The 17,596-nt window shown below is 37.7% G+C and overlaps 1 protein-coding gene across 1 annotated transcript in view; it reads left to right on the top strand.

Annotated features, from left to right (window-relative positions):
• The window catches only part of LOC126335939 (agrin-like), a 366,195-nt gene that overhangs the window by 171,287 nt on the left and 177,312 nt on the right, over positions 1-17,596 (top strand). Inside the window, exons 12-14 of the mRNA XM_049999415.1 lie at positions 5,253-5,390; positions 12,049-12,195; positions 12,318-12,542. Coding sequence (XP_049855372.1) covers positions 5,253-5,390; positions 12,049-12,195; positions 12,318-12,542 — 510 coding nt within the window. The remainder of the gene's footprint in view (positions 1-5,252; positions 5,391-12,048; positions 12,196-12,317; positions 12,543-17,596) is intronic.

Below are 17,596 nucleotides of genomic sequence, written 5' to 3' on the forward strand. Positions count from 1 at the left end.
TTTATCTGGTGCTTTACAAATATAGCAGTACCGCCATGTGTGGAGAAATTCCTACAATAGAAGCTTGTTAATGAGTACCTTGGAATAGAGGTTGACTAAATTTCTTCTTTAGACAGCCAGTGTTCGGTAATACATATTACATCTGGATTTATTTGAGACTGAAGTAACACTTCCAGCATTTGAATCTTATTTCTGAATGACTGGACATTATGGTGTAATACAAGAAATGATGGACTTTGTGACTTTTCAGTTAAGGGTTTAATTAATTTCTTTTCTAAAGGTATTTCTGACTCAGCACTTACCCTAAAAAATTGGCCCAGATTTTATTTTTGTGTGTGGCTTCTTGCACGCAATTTTCGGTAGTAGAGATGGTTTTGAGTGGTTGAAACAGTTCTGCTTCCATCAGAGCTTCTGTTTTTGGCCTAAACCATTTTGTAAGTTGTGGTTGTTTGGCGATCTTGATACTTGGGGCTGATTTCTTCAGGATATGATTTCGGAGTTTTTCTACTATTTGGTCTTTTCGTAACATATTTAAATGTAGTCCATGAGCTGTATGAAATCTTCTTCCAAAATTGTATGTATCAATCATCTCTACATTATGAAATGTAGAACATATTTCTGATATCAGTTTGTTTGCAATGCAAATTTCTTGGTTGACACAGGACCAGGAAGGCAGATCATAATGATGAGGAATGTTAACAACGAGTACATTTTTATGTAATAGTTAAGCATTCCTTCATTTCTTTTGCAAACCCTTTTGTTTCATTCCTATATATATTGTTTGAACCACCTAGAAGCACGACAAAATCACAGTTACTTAAGTGAGATACATCAGTAGAGTTTGTTAGTTTATTTACCTCACAAAACTGCGCTCCTGGCTTCACAAAACCTGTTACCATTAAATTACATTTATCTTTCAATAGTGCTGAAATTCCACGTCCATGACTGTCACCAAGCACACAAATTTTTTTGTTCATCACAGTTTTGGGGCTAGAAGGTTTTGAAACGTGTTTTTGCTGTGTAGATATATTCTGTTTTTGCACATTTGGTAACCTTTTTTGATAACTATGAACCTGTGTTAACTTTGCGGTCTTGGGAGCAAATTTATTGTATGCAGCAGAAGTTTGTTTTTCACAATGACCATCGTTTTCTAGTAGGATATCGAATTTGTTTTTTTGAGCTATTACTGAAGAAGAAACACTATTTACGATAACTGCATACATTATTTTACACGGACTCTGTTGTGTAGGTTCCACATTTTGCTTAATAACAGGCATTTCTTTCAGATGGTGCACGATTTGATCTTTTGTAGATAGGCCTACCGTCTTTTGGAGCACGGCAAGAGAATTTATTACTAAAGACGACGAAATGATTGCGCTATGGTTAGCGTTACCGGTACACCCAGAATGTGTTGGAAAACTTGAAATGGCGACGGAATCATCGGTTACTGTGTAAACTTTATTTCTGTCGAATTCACTTATGCTCTGCTCGGCGGTTTTTAGTTTTCCATGATCATTTTCAAGACATTTGAGTCTATCAGCTAACACTTTGTTTTCTGCCAAGGATCTGCGCACAATTTCTTGCAACGAATTAATAGTTTCAACTAGTTTTCTTTGTCAGGATGGACTTCACATGTTACACACTTACATTTTGATTTGGATGATTTTTCACTGCAGATTTTTTGCGTGGCACTAGACTTGAAACTTTGCGAAGCACTTTTGTTGATCATCTTCTTGCTATTGATGCCGGATAACATTTGAAAATTCGAAATAACTGGAGGCACAAAGTCACTAAACTTCTCAATCGCCGCCAGCTTGAAGAGTTTAACATTACATGAGTAAATTGTGGGAAAACAAAAGTGCATACTAAAGAGTAAGACACTGAAAGAATTTCTGTTTATTAAAGGACATGGTGACAATGCTGAGTGTACAGTGTATGTTGTGAAATTTAGCACTGAGCATGGAGGACACATGATATAATGACTCACATGAAGTCCAACAAACATGAAGCTGCACTTTTGATTAACTCTTCTGGATCAAAAATTGATAACTACTAATCTGTGAAGGTAGTTTCAGATATAGATAGGCAACTTTTGGCACAAGAAAGCCACATTTGCATACCACACAGAGATGGATAACTCAAGTTTCTGGTCTATAGACTGCATCGTTGATCTAATTGAGTCACTGTTTAACAAGTAGTTCCCATGCTCACAGGCAAAAACCAAAACAGTTACCACTAACACAATTGCACCATTTGCTATGGAATAAATAATGAAGGAATTTAAAGAAACACAATTTATTTCAGTGATGACCAATTCTGGCTAAGTGGACTTCAAGCTCTTTTCTTTAGTGATTAGTTTTTACCAACCAGATAAAGGCATTGTCCTGAGAGTGTTGGGAGTTGGTGAACTCTGGTGTTGAAAGTGCAGACTATTTGACTTCGTGCCTGTATGCCTTACAGGTGTTGCAAAAGTTCAGTCTTAATTAAAAGGCTGTAATAATTTTGGCTAACAACAGAATACAAACTAAGGAGGTCAATACCATTTTCATTTTAAGTTTCCTTTCTTAAAAAAAAAAGAGAAAGAAATATAGTTAAAATAATTTAATAAGTTTACAATGCCCTGCTTATTTTGTGCACAATTCCGTCCAAACAGGCACAGGCAACATATTCATTGATTACAGCTCAAACTTGGTAAAATCCATCAACTGTTCCTTATTTATGCAGTATGTGTTGAAAAACTAAAATGATTCTGGAAGTTTGCTGAACATACAAAACGTTTGAGTCATAATGAAACTAGATGTTTATCTCTTCTACCAACTGTTGAATAAGTTTTTTATGTATTCCAAGTGTTAAAATCCTACTTACTGTTGTCCACTGATGACTAATGTATCATTCAGATTTTTTTTAAAGTCACCCTATACTTACAATCAAGCCAGTTACATATTTTGTCCAACAGCATTCTGTGCACTGAAAAAGAAAATGTATCTATAATTGAAGTTGCAAACAAAATAAATATGTTCCTTGAAAAATAAGAAATCAGAAAATCTGAAAGATTTTTGCCATCTGCTGTATTTAAAAAAAAAATCTGTTACATGAACTGGGAAGAGATAAGCTAGTGACACTTTATCAGTTTAATGATAATACTGCAGCTTTATATATACCTACATTGGGTACATTCGAGAATGATGTGAACCATTTCTGGAGCCTCTTCTGCCAATGAAGTGGATAGCCTTAACAAAAACCATCAGCTGGATTAGTATTCAAGAATTGTATTGTTTTATAAAATCTAGTATCATGAATTTTACTGTCAACTAGTGAGAATTATTTGATGAGTACTGTTATATAAGAAAATTCTGTGAAGCTAAACCACTGGACCGTAATATGAAATCAAATGTCAGTGTCAGTGAAAAAAAGAGGAAGTTTTTATTCGTTTTCATAATGAGCTAGTGTGTCTAAAACATGTTAAAATCTTGGTTCAATTTTCGTCACCTATTCCAGGTTCTAATACATCTCCATAAACAATACTTTCAGTAATTAAACTTATATGGTGAGATGAAAAAACAGACTCAAATTAGAAACAGTAAAAGCATTGACAATGATAACAACCACATTTGTAAACATCCCTTGCATGGACTTCTACAACTTTATGCTTAATGAAAATAAACTTATACAGGAAATGTACCCCCAACTAAAAAGGACTACTGAAGTACCATTGAGTCCATACTATTACTTAAATTCAAAATGTGATAAATATGTGTTTATATTTACGTCCAAATTGAATTCACAAAATCAGTACAGTTCTTAACCTCACACAGTGGCATGGTAGAATATGTGAAAATAAATTATAATGGGCGATCAAAAAGTTTCTGTTTGATGGTGCTGATGCAGTACATATGCTCCCAAAACATAAGCAGGGAGTTAGCATTGCATTTATGTCTTTCCAATGTGCATGTGGTATATTCTGAAATGTGAACTATGGCAGTGTTATTACCAAATGCATCAAAACTGGACCAATGTGCTGTTATTCTTTTCTTGGCTGATGAAAGGCAAACACTAGTAGAATGAAGAATGTGTATGTGGAAGCATGTCTGTTGAAAACCATTGTTGTGGTATGGTGTGTCAAGTTCCATGCTGGTCATGATTCGACACAAGATGCCAGCCAACCTGGAAGGCCAGCCTCATCCATTGCACACAACCAGTGGGTAGTTTGACGATGCAATTATGGCATTCCACTGCATAATCATTCATGCACTATCCAAGGATCTCAACAACAGCTTTGGTAGCATGCAGGAGTTAAGTTACCATCATCTCTCCAGCCAGTAGATATCCCAGCTCAGATATTGTATGCTAAACAAAAAGCAAATTAGGTGGCTATTTGCATGAAGCACCTGATGCATTTCAATGTGGGAAGCAACACGTTCCTTGAGCACATTGTCACACGTGCAGAAAGCTGGTGCCACCACTGGGAACCAGAGTTAAAAGTATCGATGATGTGGTGGGTCATCCAACCCCCCCCTCCCCCCCCCCCCAACCCAAGAAGTTGAAGAGGCAGTCATCTGCTGGATATGTGATGTTGACCATATTAGTTGAATACCAGGGCCTATTGCTTATTGATTTCAAGGAACCTGGTGTCTCCATTACTGTGGAATGGTACTCTGCAACACTGGAGAAATTATGGCATGCCGTCAAGGCAAAACTTCCACATAAACTGCAACAAAGGGTGCTGCTGCTTCATGGTAACATATGTCCCCATGTCACAAATGTTTTAATGCACGAGTTATGCTATCTCAAGAAGGAGACACTTGAGATCTGATGTCTCCCTGTTTAATTACCACACCTCTGGTCCCTTAAAAAAGCCTTGAAGGTTTGACAGCTCATGTTGGAAATGGATGTGTAGCAGGAAGTTAAGGACTTCTTTGTGCAGCAGGACACAGTGTTTCACCAAACAGGTGTGTTCAATCCAGAGCATTGCCTCAATGCTCATGGCAATTTCATTTGGTATAATGATTGGTGTAATGTGAAAGGAAACTTTTTTATCACCACTTATTATTAAGCTTGTATCCTGATTTTCACTCATTTGTTCAGAATTTTTGTGTGTTATTTTGAAAATGTTCTGAATTTGGTTAAAGATAATATGGAAAGGGGCAAAGTATTACAGTAATATACTTGTATTTGGTAAAACAGTTCACCATTTACTCAAAACTGCGCACAGCTTTATCAATGTGTTGTTCTACACAAATGCCAATTTTCAGGTTCACTATCTGATACATGTGATCCCCTCACAAAACAGTGTGTCTGCAAACCAGGAGTTGGTGGATTGAAGTGTGACCGCTGTGAGCCAGGCTTCTGGGGATTGCCAAAGATCTCAGAAGGTCACCAGGGATGTTTACGTAAGTGTTCTGGACTTCACTAGATCTATTTCTATGTGCCTGGTTAGAGCTCAGTTTCTCAGAGTTTGCCAGATGTCTTCTGGTATATTTAAGTTCATGAGATAAGACTTTATGCCTTAATTATGGACTTACAAGTACTCTATTGAACAAAAATACCTGTAATTTTCACAATTTTATTTTCTATAGATGGTACATGGACATTCAATATACCCCTCTGGTCATATGTTAATAAGCCACATGTTTTGAAGAAATTTTCATTGGTGAACTATAATTAGAAGTACATAAGATCTAAACTTGTGTTGTTGACTGCAAGCTTCATTGTTATTGTTGTTGCCTTCAGTCCTGAGACTGGTTTGATGCAGCTCTCCATGCTACTCTATCCTGTGCAAGCTTCTTTATCTCCCAGTACATACTGCAACCTACATCCTTCTGAATCTGCTTAGTGTACTCATCTCTTGGTCTCCCTCTACGATTTTTACCCTCCACGCTGCCCTCCAGTGCTATATTGGTGATCCCTTCATGTCCTGCCAACCGGTCCCTTCTTCTTGTCAAGTTGTGCCACAAACTCCTCTTTTCCCCAATTCTATTCAAAACCTCCTTATTAGTTATGTGATCTACCCATCTAATCTTCAGCATTCTTCTGTAGCACCATATTTTGAAAGCTTCTATTCTCTTCTTGCCCAAACTATTTATTGTCCATGTTTCACTTCCATACAAATACTTTCAGAAATGACTTCCTGACACTTAAATCTATTCTCGATGTCAACAAATTTCTCTTCTTCAGAAACGCTTTCCTTCCCATTGCCAGTCTACATTTTATATCCTCTCTACTTCAACCATCATCAGTTATTTTGCTCCCCAAATAGCAAAACTCATTTACTACTTTAAGTGTCTCATTTCCTAATTGGATTTCCTCAGCATCGCCCGACTTAATTTGATTACATTCTATTATCCTCGTTTTGCTTTTGTTGATGTTCATCTTATATCCTTCTTTCAAAACACTGTCCATTCCATTCAACTGCTCTTCCAAGTCCTTTGCTGTCTCTGACAGAATTACAATGTCATCGGCGAACCTCAACGTTTTTATTTCTTCTCCATGGATTTTAATACCTACTGTGAACTTTTCTTTTGTTTCCTTTACTGCTTGCTCAATATAGAGATAGAATAACATCGGGGAGTGGCAACAACCCTGTCTCACTCCCTTCCCAAGCGCTGCTTCCCTTTCTTGCCCCTCGACTCTTATAACAGCCATCTGGTTTCTGTACAAATTGTAAATAGCCTTTCACTCCCTGTATTTTACCCCTGCCATCTTTAGAATTTGAAAGAGAGTTTTCCAGTCACCATTCTCATAAGCTTTCTCTCGAGAGTATTCCAGTCACCATTCTCAAAAGCTTTCTCTAAGTTTACATAGGCTAGAAACGTAGGTTTGCCTTTCCTTAATCTATTTTCTAAGATAAGTCTTAGGGTCAGTGTTGCCTCACGTGTTCCAACATTTCTATGGAATCCAAACTGATATTCCCCGAGGTCAGCTGCTACCAGTTCTTCCATTCGTCTGTAAAGAATTTGCGTCAGTATTTTGCACCTGTGGCTTATTAAACTGATAGTTCGGTAATTTTCACATCTGTCAACACCTGCTTTCTTTGGGATTGGAATTATTATATTCTTTTTGAAGTCTGAGAATATTTCGCCTGTCTCATACATCTTGCTCACCAGATGGTAGAGTTTTGTCAGGACTGGCTCTCCCAAGGCCGTCAATAGTTCTAATGGAATGTTGTCTACTCCCCGGGCCTTGTTTCAACTCAGGTCTTTCAGTGCTCTATCAAACTCTTCACGCAGTATCATATCTCCCATTTCATCTTCATCTGCATCCTCTTCCATTTCCATAATATTGTCCTCAAGTACATCGCCCTTGTATAAAACCTCTATATACTCCTTCCACCTTTCTGCTTTCCCTTCGTTGCTTAGAACTGGGTTTCCATCTGAGCTCTTGATATTCATACAAGTGGTTCTCTTTTCTCCAAAGGTCTCTTTAATTTTCCTGTAGGCAGTATCTATCTTACCCCTAGTGAGATAAGCCTCTACATCCTTACATTTGTCCTCTAGCCATCCCTGCTTAGCCATTTTGCACTTCCTACCGATCTCATTTTTGAGATGTTTGTATTCCTTTTTGCCTGCTTCATTTACTGTGTTTTTATATTTTCTCCTTTCATCAATTAAATTCAGTAATTCTTCTGTTACCCAAGGATTTCTACTAGCCCTTGTCTTTTTACCTACTTAATCTTCTGCTGTTTTCACTACTTCATCCCTCAGAGCTACCCATTCTTCTTCTACTGTATTTCTTTCCCCCATTCCTGTCAATTGTTCGCTTATGCTCTCCCTGAAACTCTCCACAACCTCTGGTTCTTTCAGTTTATCCAGGTCCCATCTCCTTAAATTCCCACCTTTTTGGAGTTTCTTCAGTTTTAATCTACAGTTCATAACCAATAGATTGTGGTCAGAGTCCACATCTGCTCCTGGAAATATCTTACAGTTTAAAACCTAGTTCCTAAATCTCTGTCTTACCATTATGTAATCTATCTGATACCTTCTAGTATCTCCAGGATTCTTCCATGTATACTACCTTCTTTCATCATTTTTGAACCAAGTGTTAGCTGTGATTAAGTTATGCTCTGTGCAAAATTCTACCAGACGGTTTCCTCGTTCATTTCTCTCCCCCAATCCATATTCACCCACTATGTTTCCTTCTCTCACTTTTCCTACTCTCGAATTCCAGTCACCCATGACTATTAAATTTTCGTCTCCCTTCACTAATTGAATAATTTCTTTTATCTCATCATCAATTTCTTCATCATCTGCAGAGCCAGTTGGCATATAAACTTTAACTACCGTAGTAGGCATGGGCTTTGTGTCTATCTTGGCCACAAGCTTCATACTGAACTTTTTAAATTATGAATTTACTGAGCTATCTGAATCCACAAACAGTCTTCTACATTTTGCACATTTAAATCTTGTATGGACTTTTAAAACACTCAGAGAAAAACCTAACAGGATATGGGTGCTATTGTCACTCTTATAACATATTTTATTTTTAAATTATGCATTTACTGAGCTATCTGAATCCACAAACAGTCTTCTACATTTTGCACATTTAAATCTTGTATGGAATTCTAAAACATTGAGAGAAAAACTAACAGGTGCTATTGTCTCTCTTATAACATATTTTATTTCACTTTGATTAAAATATATCTGCTAAAAGTACCTGTTGTAAAGTATGTTCATGGTACACTCCTGCTGCTGATATGGCTATGCAGCTAATACAGGCTACCATCCACAATAACAAAATAACAGAAATATATGATGTTATTATGTGAGCATGATATAACTAATGTCTGGACTAATCAGGCAAGATTTGGAATGATGTGTAGTTTATTTTTACTAATTCCTTTTCATCAGTCGCACAACAGGTACAAGACAAATTTCCATCATCATTTGCACATTCATATGAGAGTGTAAATGTAATCTGATGTTCTTTTAGTAAAATATTATGTATGTTTTTTGGAAGAAGGGGAGTGTAAATAGAGTGTTGTATTGCCTTAAATGTGACAGTGGCAAGATAATGGAAGGTAGACATTCAGACAACAGTAAATGTAAAAACTGAATCAGGAAAGAGCAGTTTACTACAGAACAGTCACAGTTAAACTAGATAATCTTACACAAATTGTAAAATTACTCAGATTAAAGGTAGCAACCATTCCTCAGATTTAAATAAAGGGTGCATGAGCCAGGGGTTTTGGGGGTGGGGGGTGGGATTATATCCACGAGATCTCAGTAATTTCAGCAGAATAATTTGTTCAGTCATTCTTACTTTGAAATACTTCTATGAGAATATGGGGCAGTCAAATGAAAATGAGACAGACTACATAAAAAGCATGGTGTGGATGCTGGTAATTCAGGTAGGTGAGTGCACTCTATTGGGAATCTGGAAGGAATAGTGTGAATGTTCACCACTATGCCATTTGTCTGTTAGACATTATCAACATGATGTCAGAGAGACGTGTGTGCATCATAGTTCACTATGGAGGCAGGCTGGGAAAGAGGAACAGTGATTTGTAGTGCAGTTTCTGAGTTTGGAAGGAGTGTCAGGAAGTGAAACTCATGCAAGATCAGAGCCAGTGTGTATAGGCCCTGGGACAACTGGGGAATCCTGAAAAAATGCAGGATCTTTTTCATCTGTTAAAATTCTACTGAGTATGGTGAACACAGTATGTCACGTGTGCTTATGTTTGTGGGTAATAAACAATTTTGAGAAGCTGTGGTACCATTGAAAAACAGGATCTGTCTGTGACTGGATAATTGTGTCATTACCCATTCTGCCAAAGCTGCAGTGGATGCTGTAATCAGAAATGACCAAGGCAGACACTGGAAGATATTTGGATCATGTTGGACCTCAGACACTGTACCTCTTACACCCTCATGACAGAGCATCTGAATTTCCAGAAATCATTGTGCAGGGGGATTCCTCACAACCTGATGTAGAAACAGAAGTTGATCAGAATGTTGAGATTGCTGCAGCACCTGAAGTGGCACCACGATGATGAATATCATTCCCCATCTCATATTGCCACAGGAGATGAAACATGGTGTGATCATATTGAGCTGGAGAGCAAGCATCAGAGCCATGGTGTATATGCCTGGGACAGCTGGAGAATCCTGAAAAAAAATGCAGGATTTTTTTCATCTGGTAAAAACCTGAGATTTTTTAGAAGTTTATAATTGGTTTCATTGTTTTTGTAATTTTGACTGATAAAAACTAATATGCTAGCAAAGAATTTTACTTTTGGCAGCTACAGTAGAATAATAGTGTGGCATCAAAATATAAATGAGAGATTAACACCTAAACAAAGCTGTAGTTGCAAATAAAATGAGCCATTTAAAGCAACAAAACACAGTGCACACACAAACATCTGCTGACAGCAAAATGTGTCAAAGGCTTTAGCACGAAGACTACGCTATACTTCATAACAGCAAACTGCTTTCAGTGAATGTGACATCACAACTATTTACATTTTGAAATGCCCCTACACAGGCAAGACCGACCAACCACTTTTGTGGCAGCCTGCACACGTCTGACCAGTTGCACTCAGCAATTACATCACCATCCTGTTATTGAGATTTTTTAATCTAGGTGTGTTTATTTTGTATGAAATTCTGGTGTTTTATGGGTAACAAGGCCAAAAAAGCAATAGAAAGCTTTGGGAAAAGAAGTGGCTAATGCAAGGAAAGAAATCTGCTCACATTCTGTTACCTAAAGCAGCTGGAATCTTGATGATTTCCATAACTGTCTAAGAATGGATGAATCACCAGTTTCTGTGCCCCAGAACATCATCAGACCATCCCTAACGAAAAAGTATACAGATATGAGAGAGGATGTGAGCTGTGAGGAGAGGCTGTTAGCTACCTGATGATTCCTAGTGACTGGAAGAAGTGAAGAGGTTCAGTACTGCTGTATCCACACAATTGTTAACTAAAATTATTCCTGAAACCTGCAGCATGATTTATAGTTTGAGAGTCTCATATAAAAAAAATAAAAAATAAAACCAGCACGTGGTGGCGCACATCATATAATAAATACAGCAAGAGATACATGTTCATAAGATATAAAGCATTTAGCAGCTGAAACTTCCTGGCAGATTAAAACTGTGTCCTGTACCAAGACTCGAACTTGGGACCTCTGTCTTTCATGGGCAACTGCTCTAACATCTGAGCTACCCAAGCATGACTCACGACCCATCCTCACAGCTTTACTTCTGCCAGTACCTCGTTCCTACCTTCCAAACTTAACAGAAGCTCTCCTGTGAAACTTGCAGAACTAGCACTCCTGAAAGAAAGGACATTATGGAGACATGGCTTAGCCACAGCCTGGGTGATGTTTCCAGAAAGAGATTTTCACTCTGCAGTGGAGTGTGCACTAATATGAAACTTTCTGGCAGATTAAAACTGTGTGCCGGACGGAGACTCGAACTCGGGGCCTTTGACTTTTTCTTTGATTGAATGACCCAATCCTCATTGCCTTTCTGGAACATGACACCACAATTAATGCATAGTGACACACAGAGTCTTTGCAAAAAGTGAAGCAAGCTATCAACTGCAAACATCCAGGATGTTTACAGATGGCATCATTCTGTTGCTGGATGATGCCCAACCTTTTATGATGCCAAAGTTGTTTCAACTACACTACAGACGTTTGCTGTGAAGCCCTAACATGTCCTCCATATGGTTCTGATCTCTCCACATGCGGTTTCCATATTTTTGGAGCCCTGGAGGTGCATACCAGGGTGTAGTTATGTATCTGAAGACAACCACAAACATTTTTCCATATATTTGGCTATTTTTTCTCGCAGTGGGATAAATGTATTGACAGTTATTGGGATTACTTTTGAAATAATAAACGATTTGTTTACTTTTTTACATATGTCTGATCTCCATTTAGCTGAAACTTACTATGAAACAGTGAGCTAATGTTTAAAAATGATATAGGCTTAAATGTTTTGTCTGTTTATCTAGTTCTCTAGTTTTATGTAGACTAAAATATAAAAAAATATGTACCAACAAAATAAATCATTGTACTTAATTGATCTTCATATCCTCCATCTTTCAGCTTGTGATTGCCACCCACATGGTTCAGTGAGGGATGATTGTGAACAAATGACAGGACGTTGCATGTGCAAGCCTGGAGTTTTGGGTCAGAAGTGTACAGTTTGTACTATAGTCAGTTTTAAACTTACACCATCAGGATGTGCTCCAGGTACATATTTTATTTTAGACCATTGTCATTATTTTACTTCATTCTACTGAATAAAAGAGACTTGGCTCTTTTAGCCATACACAGCATTCATATTATTTCTACAGCCTATTTTAATTCTACAGGAGATGATCTAGCAAGTGCTGGTACAGAACGACCCATACATCATTCAACAGTACTGAGATTTACTCAGCCAGAGGCTGAAGGAGTGAGCTCACCTTTGTTTAAATCAACTCGTGACCTGTCATCACATAGGAGTGGCCACAGTTATTATTATGAGCGTACTGACTCAATGGGCAAGCCACCTGAACTTGCACCAGCCTCCCTGCATCAGGGCGAGGCCACCAACAGTGAGTGAGCACCAACACCTGGCTGGCCAGGCAAAGTTTGTATTGCATATGGACTCTTTGAAGTTTCAAATTTAAATGTTGGAAAAAAGAAATAGCTAAATAACATTTAGTTCATGCCAACATGGACAAATAAGAATAGATAGTCTCAATTCAGTTGAACCTAATAATAAGCACAACAAATACATAAAACCTTGTTCGTTTGCAGCAATGCATATGTCTAATCAGTTTGTCTTCCCTTCTGGTAAAATTTTTCTCATATTTTGCACAAATACCTGATTATTAACTTCATCCTATAATTGCTTCCAGTTTCCTTATTCCAGTTTTTGTATGTTGTTTAAGCTTTGGATCTCAATGTCAGTAGGATTTTTACTAAGCTTCCTTGCAGATTAAAAATGTGGGCAAAATCGAGACTTACACTTGGGACCTATGCTTTTCATGGGCATGCGCTCTACTGCTTCAGCTACCCAAGCATGACTCACAACCTATCCTCTCAGCTTTACTTCCACCATTACCTTGACTCCTACCTTCCAAACTTCTAGAAGCTCTCCTGTGAATCTTGCAGGACTAGCACTGCTGGAAGAAAGGACATTGTGGAGAAGTAGCTTAGCCACAGCCTGGGGTAGCCTTTCAGAATCAAATTTTCACTCTGAAACAGAGCGTGCACTGGTATGAAACTTCCTGACAGTTTTAATCTGCCAAAAAGTTCTGTATCAATACACACACTGTTGCAGGGTGAAAATTTCATTCAAGATTGTTACTGGTGATGAAATTTTGTGAGAGGCTCATTTCTGCTTACAGTAAGGCTATACTATTTATGTACTTGATATAGGATGTAAAAATAAATTTTCAGTCATAGGCAGAAGCTTAAATTTGTTGCTTGGTGAAAGTCCTTTGCAGATAAACAGTGGGTGTTACTTTCATGGGCATGCGCTCTACTGACTCAGCTACCCAAGCATGACTCACTGTGTAACACTACTGTATTTAGTTGTATTTGTCATGTTTTTAATGACAGTGATGGGTAAATTATTTCGTTATATTATATTTCTCTGTGTTTGATATAAAATACCACCCAGGCTTTAACACTGCATCTAAATGCACAGGAATTTGAAAACGTGGTTATTATTTGCACACATTCTTATTTTCCTCATCATACTGTTTATCAAGTTACCCTTCTACAGTGACTCCATTTGTCATTAATAAATATAAGGATTTGAACATCGTATAGTTAATACAGTATCTCTGAGCAACTGTCTCGTGTAGTCCATTCTACATACATTTTCTCCAGATTTCTCATTTTTGCAAAAATTACAGTTGTTATTTTTCTATACACATTTCCTAAATTCCTGACAAACTTCACCTATTCTGATAACTGTAGTTATTAATACTATTTTCTACCCTCATTTCTGTTAGTTCTTCTGTAGATCTAATGTAATCTTGGTAGCTTTCTGTATTTTCCACTCCCAGACTATATGTTACCTGATAAAACAATATGTTTACCTATGTTCTTATTAAACATCTAAAAATTTATGTTATCTCTGCCAACTCTATCAAGGTCAAATCAAAGATGTAATCAGTGTTTCTTAATGCATTGGTTCCAGAAGAAATGTGTTTTTTTTTTATGTCACCTCAGCTCACAGAACTGAGATAATAGTAGCTGCTGGGAGTGTTACAGTCATCCTTCAAAGCTATTATATTTCTCTTATGTACATTACATTTCTGCTATAACTCCAGAGTTACATTACAAGGATCTTACCTACATTTTCCTTTATGGTTCTGTTGTTGTTGTTATTGTAACAACAGTTACTATTACTACTACTACTACTACTACTACTACTACTACTACTGAGTAGTGTTGCTTCATGGTGATAGCAGACAAACAGTATTGTGAAGGCTGGCATGTCAGGTGAGGAGGACATGCAGAAGAATGGTTACCAAAGTGATGAGTGCTAGAAGATATTAGTACTGTCTGTTTTTTCTAATTACAATTCGTTGTGGAATACTGTTGTCATGTTACGGTAGGAAACTGAAACACTAACCATTCCAGGAAAATGTCTTGAAAGTTATGCTGTACTACATAATGTTTGTATTGTGGCTACATGCCTTGTTTTCACACAGTCCCTAATGCAGTTAGTAACAACAAGAGTCTGAAAGGTCAGTAAACATTTGTTTATTACATCGTCCTTGGCCCGTCTTTCATGCCGGTCTGCACCACACTGTGTGCCATGTACCAGTATTACTCATTCATTGCTGGTTCCTTGTTGTTCTTCACCTACTACATTCCCTGTTTGCATGTCTCGTTAAACCAAGTATCACTCAAGACTACACTGGATCTGCTCTATCAAATGAGCAAAAGAAATTTCAGTATTAAAAAAAAAGTTTGTTGTGAGAAACAAACATCTCCTGCTGACATTGGGTGTTGCATGAAACCAGTACTGAGTATTATTTCGTGAGGCTGACTATATCCACACATTGCAGAAATGGGATTGGAAATATTTGTCAAAACAACAGAGAAAATGCACCTGCTGACTTGTTGTAAGGGGGGGTTAAAAAAAAAAAAAAAAGAAAATCAGCAGTGATGCATCTGCATAAATCTTGATAGCATGTTCACCACCTTTCAAATTTAGAAACCTCTTTTGAATTTTACTACACATGAGTTGCACCAGAAAATGGATAATAGTGTTATTGCATGCACATCCTCTGTCAGACTGCTTGTCAGTGGAGTTAAATCACAGTATTATTTTATGTATGTAGGCTGAAGTGGTGATTGAAAATTTGTGACAAGACAGGGAATCGAACCCAGGTCTCCTGCTTACTAGGCAGGTGCATTAGCCACAGCAGTTCACATAACTCCATGGATTACCCTGGTATGCCTCCCTCCTCAAACCAAATTCTCACTGCCACCTCAGTTTAATTTGAATTCCCCCTTACATATGAACAGAATTGTTGAGGTTCTCCATGTTCTGGAATAGCAACTCAGCATCAAACGTAAATGGGGAATCCAGCCTGATATCCAGGTGGACTGGGGTGGCAGTGAGAATTTGGATTGAGGAGGGAGGCATGCCAGGGTAGCCCATTCAGTTGTGCAAACTGTTGTGCCAATGTGGCATAGTAGCCAATGCACCCCACTATTAAGCAAGAGATGCCCAGCCTTGGTACAAATTTTCACTCACAGCTGCAGTCTGTGTACATAAAACTGTATCTGTATGAGACTAGTAAAGTCTCTGAAGTTGTGTTATTTCATTTAAAACATGATAATCCAATTAATTTTATTAATTGCTGCTATGTGTGGTACTAGGCATATACTTTTGTCTTTGTGAACACATTAAAGGAGTGACTATGTTCTGTGCCTGATCCAGCCATCCCAATTAATAAGTACTTCAAGCCAAACATATTTCTACAGATTCCTTCATACTCAAATGCCAGAAATCTATCATCATAGCCACGATTTTTGGATGGTAATAATACTTGGAGTATTAAATATACAAGGGTTATCCCAGAAGTAAGGTATCTTATTCTTTAACAATGTAGAAAAAGATAGGTTGCTACATACCGTAAAAAAGACACATCAAGTTGCAGAAAGGTATGGTTAAAAGACACTCACATATAACTTGCACCCATAGCCTTTCTCAGTAAAGAAGACTTTGGCTGAAAGCTATATGTGAGTGTCTTTTAATCTTGCTTGTCTGCAATGTGATATGTCTTCTTTACAGGAAGTAGCAATCTATCTTTTCCTACATTGTTGATATTCCTACTTGGAGTTTCCCTTGTCTGTGTCTTATTTTTTGGTGATTAAAAAAGCCCTTTATTTTCTATAATATTTACACAATTTTTTCTACATAGTCACCATTTTGGCCAATGCATTTTTGTAGGTGCAGTGACAGTTTTTGTATACTCATATTGTACCAACTTACTGCCAAGTCTTTGAGGAAGTGCAGAAATTCCTGCTTCACCCTGTTAAAGCTGAATTGTCCTCTGGATAAATGTTCTTTCAACTTAGAAAACAGATGGTAGTCACTGGGTGTCAAGTCTGGACTAAATGGTGGATGGGTGATTTATTTATTTTATTTATTTATTTATTTCATCTGTGAATCATCTCACAATGACATAGAAGTTGTCACAGTACTACAATAAAAATCAGTAGCTCAAAATACGTATATACACACAGAATACTAAACTATTATTTAAAAGGATAGAACAAGTGGTTGGCCATGGTTTGGTGATGGAACTATTGTGACATTTGCCTGAAGTGGTCTAGGAAAACCACAGAAAACCCAAATCAGAATGGCCATACAGAGCAAATCCCATCCTCCTGAATACGAGGTCAATGCTTTAACAGTTGTGCTGCCTCGTTCAGTTGACCCATATTACACAATGTTCTTTGATTAATGCACAAATATCTTCTGATAAATAATGATATAAAAACATACTTTTGCTCTTTGTTGCTGCACACACTAAGGACATTAGTTATCAAGAATGTTTTAGGTGCCTTTTTGAACAAATGTAACTGACGGGCAAAAATTGCCACATCAAGAAGGAGTAAATTAAAACTGGTAGGCTTATTCCTACATCTGAAAGATGGTATGTGTTCCAATTTCACACCAGTTGCATTAGAGTGGCACAAGTAGTGCTGCTATAAGGATGAACATCAGGTTTGCTAAATTATGCTGTAATAGTTGTGGTATTGCTTATCTTTGAGACTGGATGTGGTGAGTTGATGTTAGCAAGAACCCCTTTAAGGTGACAAAGATACAGTTATCAGCACCTCACTGAGCATGAACAAGGTCATGTAATAAGGCTATGAGAAGCTGGATGTTCTTTCTGAGATTTTGCAGGAAGACTTGACAGGAATGTAGCCACTGTACATGATTGCTGGCATTGGTGGTTGGGACAAAGTACAGTCACATGGATCCAGATGGTCACATGGCATTACCAGCGTACGGTTCTGACATGATGTACTGCATCTGTAGCAGCAATGTGAGCAGCAGTTGGCAGCACAGTGACACAACAAACTGTTACAAACCACTTACTTCAAGGACAGCTCCAGGCCAGGCATC

This window comes from Schistocerca gregaria, chromosome 2 (assembly GCF_023897955.1).
Source record: "Schistocerca gregaria isolate iqSchGreg1 chromosome 2, iqSchGreg1.2, whole genome shotgun sequence".
NCBI lineage: Eukaryota > Metazoa > Arthropoda > Insecta > Orthoptera > Acrididae > Schistocerca > Schistocerca gregaria.